General features: G+C 46.3%; 1 protein-coding gene across 4 annotated transcripts in view; it reads left to right on the top strand.

Annotated features, from left to right (window-relative positions):
- The window catches only part of ZBBX (zinc finger B-box domain containing), a 437,896-nt gene that overhangs the window by 176,179 nt on the left and 241,783 nt on the right, over window positions 1–19,934 (top strand). For all 4 annotated transcript variants that reach the window (XM_063916186.1, XM_063916188.1, XM_063916187.1 and 1 more), the window contains one exon: window positions 19,167–19,332. In XM_063916186.1, coding sequence (XP_063772256.1) covers window positions 19,167–19,332 — 166 coding nt within the window. The remainder of the gene's footprint in view (window positions 1–19,166; window positions 19,333–19,934) is intronic.

The raw sequence follows: 19,934 nt of genomic DNA, 5'->3' as shown, positions 1-19,934 counted from the left end.
CACGCAATGCTGGTGTTCACGTAGTTGGGCGATTTTTGGCAACTGCGCATGCACAAAATTGTCTGAAAACCCGTATGACGCATGCGGTACTCAGAGTGTACACACAAGGGGCGCTGTTGTGCTTTGGTCATATGGTATCAGAAATGCTGCAGAAAAGTGATGGGCGTTCCTGGGTGATGGCTGTTAGTACACGCAAAAATGGTCCATTCAGTGGGCTTGTTATTGGAGTGCCAGGTCAACCGACAGTGATCCCAGCTTTGCAACCACAGGCTGAAGCATAGAGAGACATGGTCAGACAGAGAATCTGCACCTGCCATAGTGCAGGCACTAGTTCCAATAGTGCGTCCGATAGTGGTATATTAGGAAATCTGGACCTTTATGGAGCCCAAACGTAGGCCTACCACCACACCTGCTTGCAGCAAGAGGAGAAACCGTCCTAGTTGAAACTCCACCGATGGAAACTTCTTGGATTCACACCAGGACACATACTTTTTTCAAGAGCAATGGTAATGTTTAGACGTTACTCCTTTCCTAGCCTGTATCAGGGTAGGAATGACTTTGTTCGGAAAGCCCTTCCGAGCTAAGATCTGGCGTTCAACTTCCATTCTGTCAAACAAAACCGTGGTAAGTCATGATTAGCGAACGGTCCCTGTTGCAGAAGGAAGAGGCCTCTGATCTTCCAGCAGTAACTCCAGAAGATTCGCGTACCAAGCACTTCTTGGCCAGTCTGGAGCAATGAGGATCGCCTGAACTCTTGTTCTTTTTATTAGCTTGAGAATCCATGGGATGAGTGGAAGTGGAGGGAACACTTACACTGACTGAAACACCCACGGAGGTACCAGGGCGTCCACCGCCACTGCTTGTGGGTCTCGTGACCTGGAACAGTACCTTCGAAGCTTCTTGTTAAGGCGAGATGCCATCATGTCTTAACCCCTTCGGCTTGTTATCTCTGCGAATACCGCCGGGCGGAGGCCCCATTCTCCTGGATGTAGAGTGTCTGCTGAGGAAGTCTGCTTCCCCGTTGTCCACTCCAGGAATGAAGATTGCTGACAGCACCCGCGCATGCTTCTCTGCCCAGAGGAGGATTATTGTCACCTCTGACATTGCAGCCCTGCTCTTTGTTCCGTCCTGCCAGTTTTTCGTAGGACACCGCTCTGACGTTGTCCGACTGAACCTGAACGGCTTGATCTCGCAGAAGATGTGCCGCTTGTAGAAGGTTGTTATACACGGCCTTCAGATCCAGAATGTTTAGTGGAAGGAGAGATTCCGGAACTGACCGCTTTCTTTGGAAGTTTTCCCCCTGAGCGACTGCTTCCCAACCCCTGAGACTTGCATCCGTGGTTAGATTAATCCAATTCTGAATCCTGAACCTGCGACCCTTGAGTAGGTGAGAAGTTTGCAGCCACCAGAGGAGTGAAATTCCGGCTTTCGGCGACAGGTGTATCCGCTGGTGCATGTGAAGATGAGATCCTGACCATAAAACCAGGAGATCCAGGGGGAAAGACCGTGCAAGGAATCTTCCGTACTGTCGAGCCTCTTAGGAGGCAACCATCTTCCCCAGAAGGCGAATGCACTGATGAACCGATACCCGGGCTTGCATCAAGACATCCCGGACTATTGATTGGATCACCAATGCTTTCTTCACCGGTAGAAACACCCTCTGCACTTCCGTGTTGAGAATCATCCCCAGGAAGGAACGCCTCCTTATCGGGTTCAAATGCGAAATTGGAAGCTTCAGGATGCACCCAAGATCCCGGGACAGTTGATTTGAGAGAGCAACACTCCATAACAACATCTCCCTGGGGGATGTTAAGGTCGCCCAGATATGGAATTATGTCCACTCCTGGTTTGTGGAGCGGGAGTATAAAGGCTGCCATGGCCCTGATGAACACCCCCGGTGTTGCGTAGTAGCCAAGTTCAATGTTTGGAACTGGAAGTGATATAATTGTAGTGCAACCTTAGATAGGCCTAGAGAGGCGGCCAGATTGGAATGTGTAGTACGCACCCCTGATATCCCGGGATACCAGGAATTCCTCTACATCTTGAGCAGAGATCACCACTCCCAGACTCTATCCTGAATTGAACACCCACCAGTAGGGAATCAATGACTCCAGGTTTGAGTAGTAACCCCTGTTACGTAAATGAGGTGGAACTGGAATAATGACATTAGTTTGACAAATGTTATGATAGCTTCCAGCAGTAGTACACTTTCTGCCTGGAAGCTAGTAAGCCTGATTTGAATAATCTGTGAGGCGGGAATACTAGAAATTCTAGTCTGCACCCCTGGGCAACCCAACTGTTTCCAGGGGTCTAGGCAGGATATCGCCCAGATGTGTTACTGAATCTCTTTAGTCTCGCTCCCGCCTGCCTGATCCCCAGGCAGTGAGGTCCACCAACAAACCGAAGGGTTTGAAAAAGGCCGAATTTGAAATCTGTCCCTGGGAACCTGGCGGCGCAGGTTTTCTGGATTTCCCCAACATCCTCTAAAGGAAGTGGAGTAATATGTAGAATCACGTTCAAAGGAATTGCAGTGTAGGTGTAGGATATAATTTCCTGGTCTGTGCAGCTGCGGAAGGAAGACATACCGACTTACCCACAGTTGACATGTATAATCACGTATACCTTGCGTCCCAACAGGGTCTTACCAGTGAAGGGCGGACCTGTCATACCTTAATCAGATTCCGTATCCGCAGTCCATTGGTGTAGCCACCGTCCCCTGCGTGTCGAAACTGCCAGAGCAGTGGTCCCTGCGTTATGCAGGTCAATCTCCTTCATGGCGTCCAGCCGTGAAGCCTGTAGAATCCTGTATGTGACATAAGGGCCGTACACACTGGCCGATATATCGGCCGTTCTCTTGAACGGCCGATATCTCGCGGGTCCGCCGGCCAGTGTGTATGGCCGATACGTCTGTGAACTCCGTCGTTCACAGACGTATCGCGTCGGCCCCGCAGCACAGCCGACAGACAATATATCTACCGATATATATTGGCGCATCGCTGTGTGTGTACGGCGGTCGGCCGACCGCCCGTACACATGCTGCGGCGGCCGGCGGTGATTGACAGCTGAACTGGGCGGGCGTGTGTACACGCCCGCGCAGTTCATGATGTCAGTCTCCGACGGATCGGGCAGTGTGTATGCACAGCACACTGCCCGATCCGTCCATAGATATATCTGCAGATCAATTGATCGGCAGATATATCTTTCCAGTGTGTACCCACCTATAGAAACAAGTACAAGTCACTTCTACACATAGAATCTAAATCATCAAGTATGGAGCCTGACCACGTTACAAAAGCCCCAGAGATGTACGCAAAAGTGGGTCTCCGAGTCACACCTGCAGCAGTGTACAGAATTAGAGATTAGTCTGAATAGGTCATCAGCCTTTATGGAGGTTGTACCAGGGACAGGTAAGACAACCATATTTGATAATTTAGACACTCTATAGCTTGACGTGTGAAATGCATCTTCCGGTGGCACCCAGCAGCAGGATCCGACAAGCGCCCTCAGTGACCGCTTTTACTGCGGTCTTCTACATCCGCCTGACCTTCGTCCGGTACATGCAGCCGGGAGTGCAAGATTACATCAGCACTCTCCGCTATCACATCCACCAGCGGTCCACTACCTCCGACAAGTCCCTTCTGTGAACATCACGCTCGGGAGTGGTAAAGTAAACACACTCACCCTCCTGTCCCCACTGATCTAGTATCAACAATATAATGTATCTCAATGTATTTACTTGCTAAGGAGGGATTTCCCTCACACGGACTTGATACACTTAGCATGTGTGGTTATATTTTTCTACACTAACTGGCTACTATTAACTATTTGATTGTTTTCAGAGGGAGTTCCCTCATATGGAATCGACACATGTAGCAAACGTGGATATTTCTTTATTCTCAATCTGTCTGGAGGCTGTAATATGCACAATTGTGATCAAGGGTTCACCCTTTCATCTATTCTGGTTAATAAGCTATAATTAGCTATTTGCTTGTGTCTTTAGCTATATGAATACCTTCTGTGATTATATTCCGGAGTAAGGCAGCTAGCTAGGACACAGTACAACGGCATTGCTTGCTGCTATTTGTTAATTTGTAGTTGGTACAGCTAACACCTGGACAGTTGCAATTTTTTCTGTATCCCAGCAATTCCAGATGATATAGGGGTACTCTGTATCCTTACTGTTTATAGACTCCAGATATTTGTGACATAAATTGACACGTGTCGGCACCGCCTAACACCCATATTTCTGTTTGCTTTTGCATTCTCTTAATTCCTACTTTTGAGTTTCTGGACTGTCATTGGTGATTCCGTGAACCCTGACGGGTTTTCACTGTCTAACGCCAACAGCAGATCCATCTGTTTGTTTCTATTTTTATATTTACTTTTACCTAATTTGTACTATCTACTATTTATCTTTTCAAACTTATGAACTCTCATCAACGATTCTGGTACTAGACACAGCTTGTCTACTACCAAACCACACTTAAATTGCCAATCTCGTCTGAACTTGGAAGTGATAAAATATTGGGCCGGACCAGTATCTGGAGGGGGACCCTCAGAGAATATCCGGTGTAGTAGGTATATGGGAACAAGCGATCCGGTCTAACGTTGACAGCAGATTCATACATTTGCCTGTCTCTTTCCATCTTTTCCCATATAATTTCCACCACATTATCAAAAATGTCAACTTTGGGTGTACCCCAATTTTTAATAAAGAGTACTTTCCAGTAATGTTTGTGTCTATACTCCATCTCATATGTTTTATGACGCTGTTGGGCGGATCATAACCGCTAACAAGAATTTATTTCCCAGTACTATTTGGGTTTATGATACGGAATACTTTTTGAGGACGCTTTTGTCTAAACTCTTCGTTTGTGAGTAACTATTAGTATCCTGCTGCATATATGGATATTTTGCCATAAACATTTAATTTTGGAGTATTATCTCTCTCTATTATGTGACCTACCTTGTATATTTAATGGACTAGAGAGCATGTTATTCTACAGAATATGTATAGGCAGGATTACTACAACCTGTGACAATTTATTTTAAATGATTTCAATAAAAGCTATATTTTAAGATTAATAGAAATATTACTTTATACTTTTTTTATTAATGAGTGCGCCAACTAAGAGTCTTTCTTCTCTTGTGTTAATTGACTCATCAGTAGTGCGCTACTGTACCCTTGGTGCACCACTAATAAGTAAGTGTGAGCAATACCAGCGATTGAAGTAATTTCAGTTGGTTACTAATTAAATCTGCCAATTCTGTATATAACTAAAAAACTTTGGGGGTAATTCTGAGATATTCGCAGCAGCTAGTTTGTTAGCAATTGGGCAAAACCATGTGCACTGCAGGTGTGGCAGATATAACATTTGCAGAGAGAGTTAGATTTGGGTGGGTTATTTTGTTTCTGCGCAGGGTAAATACTGGCTGCTTTATTTTTACACTGCAAGTTAGATTTTAGTTTGAATACACCCCACCCACATCTAACTCTCTCTGCACATGTTATATCTGTCCACCCTGCAGTGCACATGGTTTTGCCCAACTGCTAACATATTTGCTGCTGCGATCAACTCAGAATTAGGCCCTTTTTTCAGTGCGGAAACATACTTGCATTACAACTGTGTCACAACTGAGGGCCTGAGCTGACGGGAGGCAGCCTCAGTTGTAGGGGCTGAGATGTACCGGAACCTAGGAGGTTGTATCAGACCCCTGGACATGTAAGTAACATGAATAATAACTGCCCGAAGGCGTGACCACGACAACTTAGATAAAAGTCAATGATGTTTATTATGACAACTCCGCAACACAGCAGCAGTAAAAGAAAACGTAAAAGTCAGCAAATAATAAGTACAGTTCCTGGGTACTACAGGATGGCAGGAGCCACAGGGCACTGGTAGTGTGAGATAGTTCTTATGATCTTCTAGATGGAAAGTCCTTACCAGGCCCGACTGTAGCAATGGAGATAACCCAGGATTGTGCCAGCTGGTGTTCCAGGAAAAGCTGGGTTGCTGAAGGTAAAACAGCTGCTGTGGATACTGGCTGGAACCAGACTGTTGTTAGCACGGAGTGGATACTGGCTGGAACCAGTTAAATAATAAATGAACTTGGGAGCGATGAAATATGAACTGAAATGTAGAACTTGAGAGCGGAGAAATAATAATACCGGTGGAGAGTGGTAAAGTGTAGAAAGGACACCGGCCCTTTAAGGGAAGCTGTACTCTGCTGGAAGCTGAGCTGGAAGCAGGTAATGTTGTAGCTGGAAACAGATGAATCCACAATGGATTGGAGAGTCAGGCTACACCGCAGGTGGAATGCTGGTGCGGGTCTCTATGGTGGAAGTCTTGAGACAGGAGCTGGAACCTGGAAGACAATCACAGGAGAGAGACAAACAGGAACTAGGTTTGACAACCAAAGCACTGACGCCTTCCTTGCTCAGGCACAGTGTATTTATACCTGCAGCAAGGAAGGGATTGGCTAGGCAATTATGCAGATTAACAATACTGACAACAGATTGGAGGAAATGATCAGCTGACAGAATCCAAGATGGCTGCGCCCATGCAGACACTTGGAGGGAAGTTTGGTTTGTAATCCATGTGGTAATGAAAACAGTAATGGCGGCGCCGGCCACTGGAGACAGGAGACGCCAGGCTGACAAGTGCACATCCAACCACGCGGACACAGCGGAGGCCGCGGCTGACGTAATCGCCACTCTGACACTCTGCATGCAGAAGCTCAGGGACGGCGGCGGAGGCCGCGGGAGACGCCATGCCAGATGTAATAAGGCGTTACTGTGACAGCGTCTCAGAGAGACAGGAGAGGATGCAGGAATGTGAACATTAGGATAACAGATGGGATCCGGTCCTGGAGCGCTGAGCCAGCCTTAGGAGGCATCTGATGGGTAAGAAATGGCGTCCAGATACCCGGATCGTGACAGCACCCCCCCCTTTAGGAGTGGCCCCAGGACACTTCTTTGGCTTTTGAGGAAACTTGGAATGGAATCTCCGGGCCAAGGCAGGAGCATGGACATCAGAAGCATTGGTCCATGAACGTTCCTCAGGACCATAACCCTTCCAGTCAATAAGATATTGTAGTTGACCGTAACGGTGACGTGAGTCCAGGATCTTGGCCACTTCATACTCAACGCCTCGTTGAGTTTGGACTTTCGGAGTTGGAGGAAGTGAGGAATGAAACCGATTCAAGATCAGCGGTTTCAACAGGGAAACATGGAATGTCCTGGGTATTTTTAAGAAGGGAGGCAACTGGAGTCTGTAAGCAACAGGATTGATGACTTGTTCAATCTTGAAAGGACCGATATAGCGAGGTGCAAACTTCATACTGGGAACTCTTAACCTCAAATTCTTCGTGGATAACCATACCCGATCACCCACCTTGAGAGCAGGAACTGCTCGACGCTTCTTATCCGCAAACTTCTTGTACCTGAACGATGCCTTGAGCAGAGCTGATCGTACGCTCTTCCAGATATTGGCAAACTGATGCAAGGTGATATCCACTGCGGGAACAGAAGTTGCTGGAAGCGGTTGGAACTCAGGAACTTTAGGGTGGAATCCAAAGTTAGTGAAGAATGGTGTTGAAGCAGATGAAGAATGATACTGGTTGTTATGACAGAACTCGGCCCAGGGAAGTAATTGAACCCAGTCATCTTGAGAGGAGGACACATAGATGCGGAGGAAGGCCTCCAAGTCCTGATTCACCCTCTCGGTTTGACCATTGGTCTGAGGATGGTAAGCCGTGGAAAACTTTAGCTTGACTTGGAGGACTTGACATAAACTTCGCCAGAATTTGGCTGTGAATTGAACTCCTCGATCTGAGATAATTTCTTCAGGAAGACCGTGGAGTCGGAAGATCTCTTGTATGAATACTTGAGCCAACTTGGAAGCTGACGGAAGACCGGTGAGAGGAATGAAGTGTGCCATCTTGGTGAACCGGTCAACTACCACCCAGATGGTATTGAACTTGTTGCACATGGGTAAGTCTGTAATGAAATCCATCGACAAGTGGGTCCATGGTCGACGGGGAACGGATAGTGGAACCAGTTGCCCCGCAGGCGACTGGCGGGATACTTTATGTTGGGCACACTTTGGGCAAGATGCAATAAACTCCAAGACGTCCTTTTTCAGAGTTGGCCACCAATAGGACCTAGAGATAAACTCCAGGGTTTTTTGGATACCTGTATGTCCGGCAAAACGGGAAGCATGGGCCCAATGCATGAGCTTCTTCCTTAGCATCGGCTTCACAAAACTTTTCCCTGATGGGGGCGTAGAGTCCATCCCTACCGTGGAGAATGCCAACGGATTTATAATAGGATGCTTGTCTGAAGACTCTGACTCATTTTCTTGCTCCCATGAGCGGGAAAGGGCATCGGCCTTGCGATTCTGAGAGCCCGGACAGAACTGGAGTTTAAAGTCGAACCTGGAAAAGAAAAGTGCCCATCTGGCCTGACGAGGGTTGAGACATTGTGCGCCCTTCAGGTATAAAAGGTTCTTGTGGTCTGTAAGTATGGTGATTAAATGAGAAGCTCCCTCCAACAGATACCTCCACTCTTCTAGAGCGAGCTTGATGGCTAGCAACTCCTGGTCGCCAATGGCATAGTTGCGCTCAGCTGGGGAGAACTTCCGGGAGAAGAAACTGCAAGGATGTAAATGGCCATCTTTAGCCCTCTGAGATAACACCGCTCCTACTCCAACGGAGGAGGCATCCACCTCTAGGATGAAAGGAGAGTCGATGTCAGGCTGTTTCAGGACAGGCGCAGAGATGAACCTCTGTTTTAAAAGATGAAAAGCTTGCATGGCTTCTTCAGACCACTTGGACGGGTTAGCACCCTTCTTGGTGAAAGCAGTAATAGGCGCCACAATGGTGGAAAAGTCTCGTATAAACTTTCGGTAATAATTGGCGAACCCTAAGAACCTCTGGACCCCTTTGAGGGTTAAGGGTACCGGCCAATTCTGAATTGCTTGTAGTTTCTCAGGATCCATCTCTAGTCCGGAACCGGACACAATGTACCCTAGAAACGGAATGGACTTGACTTCAAAGACGCATTTTTCTAATTTGCAATAGAGATGATTGACACGGAGACGGGACAGAACCTCTTTAACCCAAAAACGATGTTCCTCTAAATCGTTGGCAAAAATGAGGATATCGTCTAGATAGACCACGACATGACGGTATAGAATGTCTCTGAAAATCTCATTGACAAAATGCTGGAAGACAGCTGGAGCATTGCTCAATCCGAAGGGCATGACGAGGTACTCATAATGTCCGTCACGGGTGTTAAAGGCGGTCTTCCACTCGTCACCCTCACGGATCCGGATGAGATTGTATGCACCTCGCAAGTCCAGCTTTGTAAAGATGGTAGCTCCGCTAACTCTGTCAAAGAGCTCAGTAATCAGGGGTAAAGGATAACGGTTCTTGATGGTAATGTCGTTCAAACCTCTGTAGTCGATGCACGGCCGCAGACCACCATCTTTCTTTTTTACAAAAAAGAAGCCTGCGCCGGCTGGGGAAGAAGAAGGTCGAATGAACCCCTTTGCTAGGTTCTCTTTAATGTATTCCTCCATAGAATGCGTCTCAGGCAGAGACAACGGATAAGTTCGGCCTCGAGGTGGAACCTTCCCTGGAACGAGATCAATCGGGCAGTCCCATTCTCTATGAGGAGGAAGGATATCAGCAGAAGCTTTACTGAACACATCCGTGAAATCTTGATATGGAGGAGGTGAAACATCAGACGACCTGGGGGAGGAAGAACAGACAGGCAATACTTTAAACAAACATGTCTCTGCACAGGAGGAACCCCATGCCAGGATTTGCGTAGTCGTCCAATCAATTGTAGGATTGTGAAGACGGAGCCATGGAAGGCCCAGGACCACAGGATGTGTGGCTCTTGGAATCACTAAAAGTGAAATAAGTTCGGAATGAAGAACTCCCACTCTCAGACGAACTGGTAGAGTCCTTAGAGCAATAACAGTATCAAAAATTTTACTGCCATCCACGGCAGTTAAGGAAAAGGAGGAAGGAAGTCTCTCGGTGGGTAGGGACCACCGTTTAACATAGGCTTCAGTAATAAAGTTCCCAGCTGCTCCGGAATCAAGGAGAGCAATGACGTTCCGATAACGTTGAGCAACTTGAAGCGAGACTGGGAGATTACAATCATGAGGAGATGGAGAGGAGATCATTACTCCTAGCCGGCCCTCTCCTGGGCGAGCTAGGGTTTGGAGTTTTCCCGGACGTTCGGGACAGGCATTGATGGTGTGAGACGGAGCTGCACAGTAAAGACAAAGAGACTCAGAGAGACGTCTTCGGCGCTCAGCAGGAGTTAAACGGGAACGGCCAATTTGCATGGGCTCATCTTTAGATGGTGACAGTTGACGAGGAGGAGGAGCAGAAGATTTTGGAGCAGATGATCTTCCACGCTCAGTTGCTCTCTCTCTGAAACGTAAATCAACTTTCGTGCAGAGTGAGATTAGCTCATCTAACTTAGAAGGTAAGTCTCTGGTAGCTAACTCATCTTTAATAAGCTCAGATAAGCCATGCCAGAATGCAGCATACAGGGCCTCGTCGTTCCATGCCAGTTCGGATGCCAGGATCTGGAACTGTATCAGATATTGTCCTACAGTACGTGACCCCTGGCGTAAACGGAGAATCTCCGATGAAGCTGAGGTTACCCGGCCTGGCTCGTCGAAGATGCGCCTGAATGTTGACACGAATGCAGTGTAAGAAGATAGCAGGGTGTCGGACCTCTCCCATAACGGTGATGCCCAGTCAAGGGCGGAGCCACTGAGAAGAGAGATGATGTAGGCAATTTTTGTACGGTCACTGGGAAAATTGCCAGGTTGTAGCTCAAACTGAATCTCACACTGGTTGAGAAATCCCCTGCAGAATCTTGGAGATCCGTCAAATTTTGCTGGCGTTGGAAGATGAAGACGTGGAGCAGAAATGGGTAAGGTGGGTGGGGTTATAGCTGGAGTCACTGTGGTTGACGCACCAGATGCGCCTGATCCACGGAGAGTTGTCTGAATCCCATCCAGCCGAGTAGAGAGATCCTGGAGACAGCGGATGATGTGGCCCTGTGCAGCCTCCTGATGTTCTAGTCGGGCTGCCAGTTCTTGCATCGGCCTGGCCGCTTGATCCTGGTCTCCGGCTGGATTCATTAGGTCAGTGCTTACTGTCACAACTGAGGGCCTGAGCTGACGGGAGGCAGCCTCAGTTGTAGGGGCTGAGATGTACCGGAACCTGGGAGGTTGTATCAGACCCCTGGACATGTAAGTAACATGAATAGTAACTGCCCGAAGGCGTGACCACGACAACTTAGATAAAAGTCAATGATGTTTATTATGACAACTCCGCAACACAGCAGCAGTAAAAGAAAACGTAAAAGTCAGCAAATAATAAGTACAGTTCCTGGGTACTACAGGATGGCAGGAGCCACAGGGCACTGGTAGTGTGAGATAGTTCTTATGATCTTCTAGATGGAAAGTCCTTACCAGGCCCGACTGTAGCAATGGAGATAACCCAGGATTGTGCCAGCTGGTGTTCCAGGAAAAGCTGGGTTGCTGAAGGTAAAACAGCTGCTGTGGATACTGGCTGGAACCAGACTGTTGTTAGCACGGAGTGGATACTGGCTGGAACCAGTTAAATAATAAATGAACTTGGGAGCGATGAAATATGAACTGAAATGTAGAACTTGAGAGCGGAGAAATAATAATACCGGTGGAGAGTGGTAAAGTGTAGAAAGGACACCGGCCCTTTAAGGGAAGCTGTACTCTGCTGGAAGCTGAGCTGGAAGCAGGTAATGTTGTAGCTGGAAACAGATGAATCCACAATGGATTGGAGAGTCAGGCTACACCGCAGGTGGAATGCTGGTGCGGGTCTCTATGGTGGAAGTCTTGAGACAGGAGCTGGAACCTGGAAGACAATCACAGGAGAGAGACAAACAGGAACTAGGTTTGACAACCAAAGCACTGACGCCTTCCTTGCTCAGGCACAGTGTATTTATACCTGCAGCAAGGAAGGGATTGGCTAGGCAATTATGCAGATTAACAATACTGACAACAGATTGGAGGAAATGATCAGCTGACAGAATCCAAGATGGCTGCGCCCATGCAGACACTTGGAGGGAAGTTTGGTTTGTAATCCATGTGGTAATGAAAACAGTAATGGCGGCGCCGGCCACTGGAGACAGGAGACGCCAGGCTGACAAGTGCACATCCAACCACGCGGACACAGCGGAGGCCGCGGCTGACGTAATCGCCACTCTGACACTCTGCATGCAGAAGCTCAGGGACGGCGGCGGAGGCCGCGGGAGACGCCATGCCAGATGTAATAAGGCGTTACTGTGACAGCGTCTCAGAGAGACAGGAGAGGATGCAGGAATGTGAACATTAGGATAACAGATGGGATCCGGTCCTGGAGCGCTGAGCCAGCCTTAGGAGGCATCTGATGGGTAAGAAATGGCGTCCAGATACCCGGATCGTGACAAACTGCCCTAAAAGATATAGCTGATCGTAAAATTGAGACTACACTCAAATCATTGTACACAGCTGCTGGGGTGGCCCAAAGACCCACTATTGCATGTGCGTGGATCACTAAAGCCATTGCTAAATGGTCAGGTAAACTAATTGAGGAGTTAGATTCCTTGTCTAGGGAGATGTTGTTTTACTCCTGCAGCATATACAGGACTCTGCGAATTTTATGGTGGAGGCCATAAAAGAGGTTTGTTTGCTTAATGCACGCACCACCGCTATGGCAGTGTCAGCACGCAGGGGCTTGTTGCTACGCCAGTGGGCTGCTGATGCTGACTCCAGGAAAGGTGTGGAAGGCCTACCATTCACATGAGAGGCCTTGTTTGGAGACAAACTAGACAAATGGATCTCCAAAGCTACTGCTGGTAAGTCTACGTATCTTCCTTCTGCAGTTCCCCCAGCCAGGAAAGCTTATGCAGCTTCAAATTTAAATTCCTTTCAGACAATCAAGTTTAAGGGAAAATCCAGAGGCGCTTCTACGTCTTCCAGAGGTGCAAGATGTAAACCACACAAACCAGCAACTGCTGCTGCTCAAGAACAGAGCTCAGTCTCTGCTTCCTCAAAGCCTTCAGCATGACGGTGGACCGCGATGCCTGGAGGGTTGTCAGGTGGGAGCCCGACTAAAATTCTTCAGTCACATCTGGTCAAGTTCGTGCCGGTATTCCTGGGTCATAGATCTTATTTCCCAGGGCACAGACTGGAGTTCCAAGACCTCCCACCTCACAGATTCTTCAAATCAGGCTTACCAGCTTCACAAGAGGCAAGTATAACTTTACAGCAGGCCATCCAAAAACTGGTACAGACTCAAGTCATTGTTCCATTTCCACCTCATCTGCATAGCAAGGGATACTATTTCAACTTGTTTGTAGTACCGAAACCGGACGGTTCGGTACGACCAATTCTGAACCTCAAGTCCTTGAATCCATTCTTAAAAATGTTAAAGTTCAAGATGGAGTCTCTGAGAGCGGTGATCTCAGGTCTGGAGGAAGGGGAATTCCTTTTGTCTCTGGATATCAAGGATATGTACCTTCACATTCCGATCTGGCTGCCTCATCAGGCTTATCTACGGTTTGCACTACAGGACATTTGGTCTCTCCATGGCACTGAGGGTATTCACCAAAGTGATAGCAGAGATGATGTTTCTCCTTCGCAAGCAGGGAGTGAACATAATTCTGTACCTGGGTGATCTTCTGATAAAGGTGCCGTCCAGGGAGGTTGCTGGACAGCATTGGCCTCTCAACCAAACTTCTCCAGGATCACAGGTGGATTCTGAACCTTCTGAAATCTCACCTAGAGCCAACACGGAGCCTCCCATTCCTGGAAATGATACTGGACACGGTTTCGCAGAAAGTGTGACTTCCATTGGAAAAGGCATTGGTAATCCAGTCAATGGTTCGGGATGTCCTGAATCCGACCCGGATATCGGTGCATCTGTGCATTTGACTTCTGGGGAAAATGGTGGCCTCTTATGAGGCGCTTCAATACGAAAGGTTTCACGCAAGACCCTACCAGCTCGACCTGTTGGACAAATGGTCCGAATTGCATCTTCACATGCACCAGAGGATCCGTCTGTCGCCAAAAGCCAGGATCTCCCTTCTGTGGTGGCTACAGATTTCTCACCTCATCGAGGGTCGGAGATTCAGAATTCAGGACTGAATCCTGTTAACTACGGACACAAGCCTCAGAGGTTAGGGAGCAGTCACCTAGGGGGTGCAGTTTCAAGGAAGATGGTCAAGTCAGGAAATCACCCTTCCAGTCAACATTCTGTAACTCAGGGCCATATACAACGCCCTTCTGCAGGCCTCTTATCTTCTTCAAGATCGGGCCACTGACAGGGCGGAATGAAAAGCAGAGCAGCAATGTCAGAGGTGTCAAGAATACTCCTCGGTGCAGAAAAACACGCTGTGACATTGTCGGCAATCTTCATTCCGGGAGTAGACAACTGGGAAGCAAACTTCCTTAGCAGACACGACCTGCACCCGGGAAAGTGGGGCCTTCACCCGGAGGTATTCAGGTATTTCACACGTCAGTAGGGATATCCACACATCGACATGATAGCCTCTCGTCTCAATAAGAAGCTCAAGCGGTATTGTTCCAAGTTGAGAGATTAACAGGCAGTGGCGGTAGATGCTCTAATGACTCCATGGGTCTATCAGATGGTGTACGTGTTTCCTCCACTTCCTCTGATCCCAAGAATTCTGAAAAGAATAAAAAAGGGAAAAGGTTCAAGCAATTCTCATTGCTCCAGACTGGCCAAGAAGAGCCTGGTACGCTGACTCCTGGAGATGCTCCTCGAAGATCCGTGGCCTCTACCTCTTCGCGAGGATCTTCTGCAACAGGGCCCGATCATCTATCAGGACTTACCACGGCTACATTTGATGGCATGGAAGTTGAACTGCTGATTCTAGCCAGAAGAGGAATCCCTAACAAAGTTATCCCGACTATGATCCAAGCCAGGAAGGGGGTAACATCTAAACATTACCACCATATTTGGAAGAAATACATCTCTTGGTGTGAGGGCAGAAAATATTCTGCGGTGAAATTTCACTTGAAACATTTCCTGCTTTTTCTGCAGGCAGGTGTGGATGTGGGCCTACGTCTGGGCTCCATAAAAGTCCAGATTTCGGCCTTGTCCATTTTCTTTAAAAAACAATTGGCTTCTCTCCCTGAGGTCCTGACCTTTTTGAAAGGTGTTCTGCGCATCCAACCTCCCTTTGTGCCTCCCACGGCACCTTGGGATCTCAATTTGGTGCTGCAGTTCCTCCAATCGGACTGGTTTGAACCGATACAGGACGGTGACGTATAGTACCTTATGTGGAAGACCGTCACACTGTTGGCCTTGGCTTTAGCAAGACGTGTGTCGGAGCTAGGGGCGTTGTCTCACAAGAGTCCCTACTTAATTTTTCATGAAGACAGAGCTGAACTCAGAACTCGTCAGCAATTTCTTCCTAAGGTGGTGTCCGCGTTTCACATCAACCAACCTATTGTGGGTCCGTCTGTTACGGACACCTCTGCTCTTCAAAGTCTTTGAATGTTGTGAGGGCTTTGAAGGTGTATGTAAAGAGAACAGCTCGTCACATGAAATCCGACTCGCTGTTTGTTCTATATGATCCCAATAAAATTGTGTGTCCTGCTTCAAAGCAGACAATTGCACGCTGGATCAGGTTCACTATCCAGCATAGCAAGAACAACGAAAAAAAAGGTACTAATGAATTAATACCAATCAGGAGCTCAAGACTGGGCTGATTCTCTAAGCTGCTGTTGAATGGGGCATTAGTCAGTCACCCCAACTCACAAAATAGAAAAAGGGCAAGTCAGTGTATGTAAATACCGGTATATACACAGTGTGCTGATCAGCAAACAGTCCTCATCACTCTAAGATGTTATAGCGACATCCAATTTGGAGATCAATAATTACCAGCTCCCTTGTGGTATTGGCCGGGTATTCCACCTAGCGAGGGTCCAGATGCTCTCTTTATCCTGCGCAAAATGAATATGGTTCTCCCTGTATTGATATCCACAATGTCGGGTGCTTGAATCTCCCAGCGTTTGGAGTGACTTGGAGTGATTCCTCTGTACGGCTGGATAATGCCCTGGTCTGAGGATTGGCTTTCTGACGCGTTTTGCTGTCATCTGGCAGCTTTATCAAAGGTCTTTTTTTCAGAAAAGCAAAGAAGTCGAGTGATTGGCTTTTTAGGTTAATTTTTATCATATTGTTATCGTGGTTATTATGAATTTGTCCGAAATTATATGTTTTATTAAATGAATGACATTTGTATTTTTAACTACACCTGGTATTAAGATTTATTTTTTTTAAGCGCTGTTTTTCACTATCCAGCATGCTTATTCCACGGCAGGCTTGCCAGTTTCAAAATCTGTACAGGCCCACTATACTACTACAGCAACTTGGTCAGGTTCGAACATGTTTGCTAAGTTCTACAAGTTCGATACTTTGGCCTCTGAGGACCTTCAGTTTGGTCAATCAGTTCTGAAGGAACCTCAGCACTTTCCCACCTAGTTTGGGAGCTTTGGTACATCGCCATGTTACTAAATGGATCCCCAGTATCCTCTAGGACATAAGAGAAAATAGGATTTTAATTACCTACCGGTAAATCCTTTACTCGTAGTCCGTAGAGGATACTGGGCGCTGCCCAGTGCTTCGTTCTTCCTGCACTGTTTAAAGTTGGGTTACCATAGCTTTCCTCTGTTTGTGTGTGCTGGTTTGGAATCTCACAATTATCTTTATCTATCCTTCTCTCAAAGTATGTTTGTCTCCTCGGGCACAGTTTCCTAGACTTAGTCTGGTAGGAGGGGCATAGAGAGAGAAGCCAGCCCACACTATCAAATTCTTAAAGTGCCCGTGGCTCCTAGTGGACCTGTCTATACCCCATGGTACTAAATGGAACCCCAGTATCCTTTACAGACTACGAGAAAAGGATTTACCGGTAGGTAATTAAAATCCTATTATTTTTATTAATATATGACCAACATACTTCACAGCACTCTCAAGTTATGATAATTAATTGCTTCTGTACCAGAAAACAAATTTGCATGCAAAACGTTTGTGAGGCCTGTTGAAATGCAATTACTATTTATGAAGGCCATCACTAAACAACAGGAAACTGTGCTCTCTACTATTGTCTCGGGTCAAGGGGGCACACTTGACCCGAGACCATAGTAATTTGAATTGGTTAAAAATTTACATTTTCTTAAATAATCATACAGTATCAGGGCCAGTGGAATCTGCCATTGTGTAATGGCTTGGGGATCACTGCTACTACCTATTATAAATGCACTGGACTCCATAGTCCTTAAAATCTTCACATTAGTGGCTTTGACCAAATGTAGGGGGTCATTCCGAGTTGTTCGCTCGCTAGCTGCTTTTAGCAGCATTACACACGCTAAACCGCTGCCTACTGGGAGTGAATCTTAGCATAGCAGAATTGCGAACGAAAGATTAGCAGAATTGCGAATAGAAATTTCTTTGCAGTTTCTGAGTAGCTCCAGACTTACTCCTACATTGCGATCAGTTCAGTCAGTTTCGTTCCTGGTTTGACGTCACAAACACACCCAGCGTTCACCCAGACACTCCCCCGTTTCTTCAGACACTCCCGCGTTTTTCCCAGAAACGCCAGCGTTTTTTCGCACACTCCCAGAAAACGTCCAGTTTCCGCCCAGAAACACCCACTTCCTGTCAATCACACTACGATCACCAGAACGATGAAAAAGCTTCATTATGCAGTGAGTAAAATACCTAACTTTTGTGTAAAATAACTAAGCGCATGCGTTCTGCGAACCTTGCGCATGCGCAGTAAGCGACTAATCGCAGTATATCGAAAATCGGCAACGAGCGAACAACTCGGAATGACCCCCATAATACATTAATGAACCGGAATCCATCCCTCTCCTTTTATGTTTATGACGTGCCTCAGCTCTGAGGGTCTTGTGATCTTGGTGTCTCAGTCATATGTACGGGATATGGGGCAATTAACAAAGCAATCAGAGCTATATACATATATGTGCCGTGAATCAGTAAGTTTTGATGCAGTCACAGTGGATACTCTGTTAGTTTATTAATATAGATTATTAAGAGAGTGAGTCATATTGGTTAGTTTTTTCATCGGGAAACAGATTTAATAGGGCTATATATCCTGCTTATTATTTATCCTGTAACATTGCTCTTTTGCCTTTATAGTTGACAATGGATGAGTTACTGTATGTTTTGGTTTTTATTTTTTAGAACATGTTTCTAATGCAAATGATATGCTACGCAAGGGAAAGATAATGGAGGTCATTCCGAGTTGATCGCTCGCTAGCTACTTTTTGCAGCCGTGCAAACGCATAGTCGCCGCCCACCGGGGTGTGTGTTTTCGCTTTGCAAGTGTGCAAACGCCTTTGCAGCCGAGCGCAGCAAAAGCATTTTTTGCAGTTTCAGAGTAGCTCTGGACTAACTCAGCACTTGCGTTCACTTCAGTCTTTTTGGTGCCAGAATTGACGTCAGACACCCGCCTTGCAAATGCCTGGACACGCCTGCGTTTTCCCAAACACTCCCAGAAAATGGTCAGTTGACCCCCATAAACACCCTCTTTCAGTCAATCACCTTGCGTTCGGCTGTGCGAATGGAATCTTCGCTAAATCCATCTCTCAGCACCGATCCTCTTTGTACCTGTATGATGCGCCTGCGCATTGCGGTGCATATGCATGCGCAGTTTTGCCATTTTTTTACCTGATCGCTGCGCTGCGAAAATCAGCAGCTAGCGATCAACTCGGAATGACCCCCAATGTCAGTTTCAGCTGGCATCCCTTTAGTTTAAACAGCAAGTTGACCATTGCCGCAGTAGAGGTGGGAGTGGAATGCATTTATTGTACTTTGTTAAATCGTGATTTGAGGGTTAAAAGACCTTAATATAAGTTATACAAATCTGTTGGCATCACATGTCAACATATATGAAGTCGACATGTTTTAGTTTTATAAATCAATTTGCACTTTTAGTTTAATTGAAACTTCCCTGAAATTTGGTATTGAAATGTCCACGTTTATTGGGCCCTCTTGGTATTTGTAACATTACCATTATACATTACCTGTATACTTCAATTCGCTAAGCATCTACAACTCTTTAACAGGCTTTTATCTCAGTGCCAACGAAATCATATATGTCTGATACTACTGGTTCACTTCTGCATGGAACCTTCAATGAAGAGGAATCTGCTAAATATTTTAATGATGCTTTATTGGAATGGAGAGATGGAATCAGTCAAAAACCACAGCACCACCTACATGCAGATGCAGGTAACACAGTTTATTGCTTATACTTTTTCTGCACCTTAGTGTTTTGTTTATCTTTCTAGTTTTTGATCTTGTAGCTTTCTATACTTTTAGATATTTGCAAGTGCTTTCTTTGTCTATACGGGGATTGAATGTCAAATAGTGAAATATGCTTTCTAATAACTTAGCTTTACTTTGCCATAAAAAATAAAGAAAGATGAAAACTGGTATAAAACAAAATGAAGAGGTGAAAGTACATCGGTGAAGTCTAAATGTATGGCTTACTGTAAAACATGCACAAATGTACAGATGTGTCCTTTTACATCTTTGCTCCGTGCGCTACAAGTTACACATCTTTTTTTGCATTTTTTCATGAAAACACATATTCATTGCAAAGTAGTGCAATAGGACGCACAAGCAGCTTTCTGCTGATTAAAATGATATGCAGCATGCGTATATTCTGTGTGTGACTGTGACTGTATTTGCATACAAAATGCTATGCTACAGTGTTTTCCTGAAAACACTGTAACGTGGCATTTCGGATGCAGAAATAGCTGCAGTTACGTACAAAATATAGGCATGCTGCATATAATTTTAATGAACATGATCTGCTCTTTCATTACTTT

The sequence above is a fragment of the Pseudophryne corroboree genome, chromosome 4 (assembly GCF_028390025.1).
Source record: "Pseudophryne corroboree isolate aPseCor3 chromosome 4, aPseCor3.hap2, whole genome shotgun sequence".
In the NCBI taxonomy this organism is placed as follows: domain Eukaryota; kingdom Metazoa; phylum Chordata; class Amphibia; order Anura; family Myobatrachidae; genus Pseudophryne; species Pseudophryne corroboree.
The sequence above is the reverse complement of the archived record's forward strand: the minus strand, read 5'-3'. Positions and strand labels throughout refer to the sequence as shown.